This window comes from Trachymyrmex septentrionalis, unplaced genomic scaffold (assembly GCF_001594115.1).
Source record: "Trachymyrmex septentrionalis isolate Tsep2-gDNA-1 unplaced genomic scaffold, Tsep1.0 scaffold330, whole genome shotgun sequence".
In the NCBI taxonomy this organism is placed as follows: domain Eukaryota; kingdom Metazoa; phylum Arthropoda; class Insecta; order Hymenoptera; family Formicidae; genus Trachymyrmex; species Trachymyrmex septentrionalis.
Genome location: NW_017305495.1, coordinates 5,959 through 13,230, shown reverse-complemented (window position 1 = coordinate 13,230; position 7,272 = coordinate 5,959). Strand labels below are relative to the sequence as shown.

Sequence of the window (7,272 nt, the reverse complement as noted above, 5' to 3'; positions counted from 1 at the left end):
CTCTCTCTCTCTCTCTCTCTCTCTCTCTCTCTCTCTCTCTATCTCTTTCCCGGTAAAAGTATTATACTTGCGATAACGTAAGCGCGATCCATCGTGTTCGCTACAAGACCCTTCTCTCTCGCCTTATGCCTCTTCTATCTCACCCTCTCCATGCTCCCCTCCCTCCACCCTTTATGCGCGGCCGTAACCCGTAACGGAGCATCCCGCGCGCGATACGAGAAATCCCGACCGATCCTCCCTCGAGATATCGGAGACGAAGGGCTCCGAATGTTCCAGAAGAGGGTCGACCAACTTAATGCAGTTTCGGGGGTAGATTGGAAGGTTTAGACTCCGTACGGAGCGCGCGGATTCTCCTTTCGCTTGAATTATAATACCCGATCGACGGTTATAACGAGAAGCTGTGTCAGCGAGTTTTATCGACGAAGAAACTGGAGATGTAGATCTCAGATATTATGTTTCATTTTGAAAAATACGCGTTTTTGTATTCTATTAAATACAATATTAGAACAAAAACGCACACACGCACATTGATATAAAAAGATAAAATTATAATATATTCTATTTCTTGCGATAAATCGGAAAAAATATTTCCGCAAGAAAAGTGACATAAGTAAAAAATATAACATTGTCCAAGAGAGAGGAAAGAAAATTGCATATTTTGAAACTAAATATTTTTTATGGCAATATTAAGCATTAAGTTATGTAATTTAGATCTAATTACGAATTGCTTGTTTCAAATTCTCTAGAAATAAATATTAATTAGTATCGTTATGATGTTGTTTCCTCTAAAAACTATTCCTATTTTTATTTGTTATTTTTCTTTGAGAGAAACATTTTTTAATTTAACTTGTATCATTTTCCTCTGATTGAAAGCCTATATATATATATTTAAAACACAAATCATACATAATACGAATTTGAAAAATTCCGACTTACGTCACTTTTCTGGCGGGTGTGATGTAAATAAATAATAAGTAAATCAATAAAAGATTTTTTTTATAACTGAAGGCGTTAATATCGAAAATAACACGAGAGTAAAAGCAAGTAACTTTGAAAACATTAATCGAGGCACCCATAAGATAAATATCTCCGGGTAACTTTGTGTGATCCTCTGACTTAACTTAATTAACTTATCAAATAATGTTTGTTATTCTAACATGAATAGAGTCACTAATTTTTTATCGCTTAACAAAACGAAATGAGAAGAATGAACAGTTAATTAATCACAATACGCGGACATTTAAATTGGAAACATGCGCTCTGAATATTCCGATACAGACGAGTTCATGCATTAAGCAAGTTTTGATTAATTTAATTAAAGATTAATTCAACCGATAGAATTGTGCAAAACAAATTTATTAATATAATCCGTTATTTCTAATTATAATCTTTCTATCTATGTATTAAACGTAAAAAATGGATTATTTATCTATATTTATAAAATAGATAGGTATAAATACAGATAAGTTAATCACCATTTGATCGAAATCACCATTGTCACATGTTTATTTTTATTATCATAGATTAACTTTAATATATTTTTTTATATTCTTTTAAGTTTATTATAAAAAAATAAATTAAACCGAGATTAAAGTTAATCCACATTGATAGAAATGGACAGTAATGCAAAAATTGTTGAAAGAAACCTGTTAAAAACTGAAAACTTTCTCACTTTCAATTTTCTTTCTTTAGAAAATTAATCGGTGATTAGCACAGATAACGAATTAATCTTGCGCAGCATAAAAAATTCGAAATCGTGATTTTTACTACAAACGTAAATTAACTTTCAAAAAAACATGTAATATACGCCATCACGGGATTACGAACGATATATATTATATTATCGTAAAATATTATCGTTATAAATATAACAATGAAAGAAAGATAATGGAAAATCTGTTATTTAGCAAATTACTGAGAGAAATGATACTACTATATTACATACGATACGATGAACCGATACATTTTCGTCAGTAATTTTGCCTTCCATGTGCAGCTTTATTCCATTTACTCTTATTCCATTACTCCTCGAGTAATATCATCCGTACGGTAATATCACTTGCATCGTTAATGCAATTCCGACTGCAGCTGTTCGCGATTATTGCTGCAGAACGTCTCTGGAGAAATATGCTTTTAGCGCATCTTGTTTATTGGTGTTATTGAATAAGACCATTATTTCCTTCCTTCCTGCAGCATAGTAATTATACCTGTATATACACACATGCACACACACGCGCGCGCGCACACACACACACATTGTATTAAATAATATCAGATATTATGTGCGATATGTATATATTTCAATCGCGCGAAATGAAAAAGCGCGAAATGAAAAAAAAAACATAATTAAACGTCTGACAAGCCCCTGAACGTAAAAGCGCATATATTAAAAGAGAAATGAAATGTCCGAATATTTTATCGCAATTCCGGTTTGTCTTATGATTTTAATTTATATGATAAGGACTGTTATGTAATCAACCTTCCGAGAAGGTTTCAATTTTGTATTATCGCTGCCATCCAACTGTTATTCGTAATATATTAATCTTTTTCAGACCAGATTGACTCGAAGATATCGGATAAAGGCGGGCGTACCGACGTTGATTTTACTGGAAGCGACCAATGGGTCCATTGTGACAAGGGGAGGAGTTGAGCGAACTATCGCCGATCCTACCGGTGCGGAATTCCCTTGGAGACCTCCACATCCAAAAGCTGCTCTTGAGGACGGACCTCTTCTGTCGTGCGGCGCACGCGACAGTAATGAGCCTATGTTGCACGAGGAGCTTCGCCACTGTTTCAAGGGGATTTACTTCAGTGCACATTGGGTGAGCTATGATACCCAAGTGAATGTTAGAAATGTTTCATCGCTTCTTGCGACAATTTTAGTTGAATACATACACAGGGTGTTTCTGAAATAACGGCCACTAATCATATAGTGCTATTTCTAATAAAAAACTGAATCAAAAAGTCTTGTATCAACTTGCAATTTTTTCGCAATAGTTAACGAAATATTAATTTCTAAAGATTGGCGAATAAACGGATAAAATTGATGTTTGTACAACATCTATTGTACAAAAAATATTTGATTATAGTATTTTGAATAATAGTATTTTGGCTAAACTACAAGAATATGGAGTGAAAAATGGGGTGTACCATTTGGAAAAATCAATATGACCTTTATATATGACTTTCAAACGACTATTCAAGATCAAACGAATGACACCTCGAAACCATACAATTTTAATGAAAAGTTTTTCTTAAATGCTCTCTTTCCGAGATAAAAGGGATGTATGAGTGGTCTCAAACACCCGGTGTGTGTGTGTGTGTGCGCGCGCGCGCGCGCGTGTGTGTATATATATATCCGTTTTAAGAGAAATATAATCCGAAGCTAACTATTTATAATTATGATTAATTCTTACAAAACAGAATGTTAATTTTTTAATTAGCTTGACTATTCAAATAATCCTACATTCTTCTGATTACAGAAGAATGTAAAATGTTTTCTAAGATACTTTTTATTCAATCTGAGTTATTTATTGAATACTTGATTATATGTATTCCTAATTACAAATGCTTATGTGTTACGCGTTTGCATCATGTTATTAATACATCGGGTTTTTTAAATGTAGTGTCCGCCTTGTAAAGCATTTACACCACAACTCGTGGATACGTATCAACGAATTCAGGAGAGAGGTCATGATTTTGAAGTAATTTTCGTGAGTTCGGACAGGTAAGCTTTTATAATACACTCTTTAAATTATTGCATTTCATTCTAACATATTTTTGTTCCTCTCATTTAATGAATATTTTTTCTATATATTTGTTCTTTTTACTTTCGTCGCATATTTTTATTTGTAAAAGATTTCACTGTGTTTTTATTCTAGGAGCGAGGATTCCTACAATGCATACACGGAAACAATGCCTTGGTTGAGGATACCTTTTAATCAAGAAGAAAGACGTCGAAAATTGGCAAGAGCTTTCGATGTTCAGGCAATACCTACTCTGGTCATTCTAGATCCTCGCGACAATATAATTACTCTAGATGGGCGCGCCGAATTAATTGAGGATCCAGAGGGACTGGTAATTTGAAAAAAAAATTTTTTTAATTAATTATAAAAGATAGTAAAAAAATAAGAATAAAATAAAATAAATTATAACTATAAATGTCTATGAAATATTTTGAGGTTTTTGTTATTGCAGAATAATTTTGTTAATGTTATAAAAACTATTTACATTTTCAGAATTTTCCTTGGAGCAGTAGATTAGTGAATATTTTAACAGAAAAGTATGCTACGTCGTTACACGATGCTCCAGCTATTATTTTATTTGTTGGTAAGATGATATAAATAAAATATGTAAAGATATAATTATATATAAATATATATAATTGTTTATATAGGAATTAGAGAGTGAAAATCACAATAAAATATACTAAGTAGTTTAATGCTCTTCTGTTTTACAGAAGGAGAAGATTGTGAGATTCAATTTGGAGAAAGCGTATTACTACCAGCTGCACAAGCATATAGAAGAGATCAACCCGATTATGATCTAAATTATGATGATCCTGATGATGATTCTTTGCAGTTTTACATAGCTTTAGACGTAAGTATACATATAGAATAGCTACAGACATGAGACGTGACATATAAATTAAATAGATATTGTAATAGAATAATTAACTAATATAATTTTTGTATGATTTTATATGATTTGTATGTGTGTGTTTGTGTGTGTGTGTTCGATTTTTTCGAATATTTATGAGAATAAAAGTTTTATAATTACAAAATGTAAATATACTAAAACTGCAAATATTTCTTAAATATGAAATATTTTTTTAATTAATCACATTTAATAGTAAAGTGATATAATTATAATTTAATGATTTTTTAACAGTGTGAAACATCGGACATTCTTCGTGAATTCATTGGTTTGGATGATGCAGTTCCTCTTTTAACCGCTATCGATATTCCGCGAGGATTGTATGTCGTAATGGAATACGGTGCCGAAATTACCGTGGACTCTGTACAACAGTTCGTCGATGGATTTCTCAATAACAAACTGCCGATAAATAAAATAGCGGCAGTGCATAAAACATCAAAAATAAACGAACGTATGCCGGCCTAAAGTATAAAACGTTAATTAGGTACACACAAAATTTTTACTTGACAAATTTTATAACAGTTGTTCAAATAAAAAATGTCCCTCCCTTTCTTTTTTATTCCTGTCTCTGTGATATCATCGTTCTTTATATGGAGAGATTCGCATATATAGGCTGTACTTGGGCTGCGTTCGGAATGCACCTGTATATCATTTTATCCTTGTTAACCGAATATTAAACAAAGATAAAAAATATAGGTGCACCCAGGTAAAATTTCCTAACGCAGTCTTGTTCTTATATGATTCTTCGCGGATGAAACAAAAGAATATGTATTATATCAGTCAAAACTAAGTCGATCAAATTGTATTTTTAAGTGTACGTAGATGCACACGAATACGTTAATATATTATAAATTACTAAATAAATACCGGATAAGCGCACTGGAAGTTCTTGTATTTATGAGATAGCCTATTCATTGTTACGCAACTTATATATGAGTAACATCATTGTCGGTATTTAAATATTTGACACAATATTTGTATAACTACATATTTATCTTGTATAAATTTAACATGTAGGTAATGATGAGCATCATATCAATCGTCCGATGTAGCAAACAACTTTATTTATATCTGCGTTTTTTCCAATTTCTGTCAAGTTCTTTTTTTTTTTATAAAAGTATCATATTTCTTAAATTACTAATGCAAATATTATTGAAATCTTTTTCTTACTTATCACTTGTTGTATCCTAGCATTTTTTATACAACATACATTATACTCATACGATGTTATTAAATCACATATCAGTCCTAATTTATATATTAAATATTTTACAATTATAAAGCTACTACCGTCGCTGGTTAAAAAATGTACAATAAATTTGCGTTATTAAAAAAAAAGGCACCATACGTCATGAGCAATAAAGTGCATCGAGTTGTTTTAATAGTCGTGTCAGTTAAAATTTGATTAAAGTGTGGTTGTCATATTGTCCGTCTCTGATAATTATACATCTATGATAATTATTACGCAAGAAGTGCTGCTAAAGCGTCGAGAAACTTGGGTCTTTCCTCGATTTTCAGTCTTATTACTGTAAAAAAGAAAAATATTCACTATAATAAATTTCATTCTGACTTACGTAGCTCATAAAATTCCATTTCATACTTACTTGTACTATCAAAGTAGTCTGCCTCAATGTAACAATTTTTATTTTTTGCAGTTTGCTCGAATGCTTTCCCAAATAAACTGTAACAAAAAGAAAATCATGGTTAAATAATATAAATCTTACATTTTGTTTACACTTATAAATATTACCTTCTGGGTTGATCTTCACAAACTGGCGGTATACCAACAAGAAGACAGGATCCTTCCTCTGAGTCAAATATCGCAGAGGCCACAAGAGGCCACTCAGAAGCGCGTCTATTTCTTGAAGAATTTACATACGCTTTGAGAGCAAATTGAGCCAGCATAATCAAAGGATGAGGATGTGCAAATAAATAATTATCTACATTCCCATCCGGCACATTGATATATAAAAAAGAACCAAAATTCTTTACTTGTTTAGCTTCTAATATATTCTGTGCAGTTTTAAAGATGTTATGAAGCATAAACTTTGCTTTTTCAATGCCACTTTCTAAAACATCCTTTTTTGTACGTGATAAACAGTCCAGCGTGTCTGAGAAACAACGTTGTGGTTGTCTGTCTTTTGTCTGTAAAAGTATGGTAATGTATATATTTAAAAAAGTATTATTACATACCATATTTAATGACTGCTGACTTACTGTCGAATCCAGTAAAGCCAACATAGCATATACCATATCTGATGCACAATATTTAAAACGATAACCATATTGGAGAGTAAAACTAGTGCCAATGATGCTATTGACATTATATTTGCCAGCTAATTTTTCAACCATCTGCTTAAATTCTTGTCTAAAAGTAAGATCCATTGCACGAAATAATTGTCTGGATTGCACCAGAGGTAATCCCATTTCAGCTAAAACTTCCTTCAAACGCTGTTCCCCTCTAATAGACCATAAACGTAATGACACTGCAGTTGGCATTGAATATTTCAAGCTGGCTTCAACAGTCCAGTGACGATATAAAGCTAATTGCAGACTATTTGTTATCATTAAGAAATTAATATAGCACATATGTCAAATTCAATTATTCAATAAAAA

General features: G+C 31.8%; 2 protein-coding genes across 2 annotated transcripts in view; one reads left to right on the top strand and one right to left on the bottom strand.

The window, feature by feature from the left end:
* LOC108750170 (nucleoredoxin-like) overlaps window positions 1–5,741 on the top strand; it is a 14,038-nt gene extending 8,297 nt beyond the window's left edge. The window contains exons 2-7 of the mRNA XM_018489449.1: window positions 2,553–2,822; window positions 3,627–3,727; window positions 3,882–4,077; window positions 4,239–4,329; window positions 4,460–4,599; window positions 4,891–5,741. Coding sequence (XP_018344951.1) covers window positions 2,553–2,822; window positions 3,627–3,727; window positions 3,882–4,077; window positions 4,239–4,329; window positions 4,460–4,599; window positions 4,891–5,121 — 1,029 coding nt within the window. The 3' untranslated portion in view covers window positions 5,122–5,741. The remainder of the gene's footprint in view (window positions 1–2,552; window positions 2,823–3,626; window positions 3,728–3,881; window positions 4,078–4,238; window positions 4,330–4,459; window positions 4,600–4,890) is intronic.
* Window positions 5,742–5,951: 210 nt separating this feature from the next.
* LOC108750168 (cell division control protein 45 homolog) overlaps window positions 5,952–7,272 on the bottom strand; it is a 4,417-nt gene continuing 3,096 nt past the window's right edge. The window contains exons 6-9 of the mRNA XM_018489447.1: window positions 6,874–7,210; window positions 6,407–6,801; window positions 6,261–6,337; window positions 5,952–6,182 (exon numbers count right to left, since the gene is read on the bottom strand). Coding sequence (XP_018344949.1) covers window positions 6,118–6,182; window positions 6,261–6,337; window positions 6,407–6,801; window positions 6,874–7,210 — 874 coding nt within the window. The 3' untranslated portion in view covers window positions 5,952–6,117. The remainder of the gene's footprint in view (window positions 6,183–6,260; window positions 6,338–6,406; window positions 6,802–6,873; window positions 7,211–7,272) is intronic.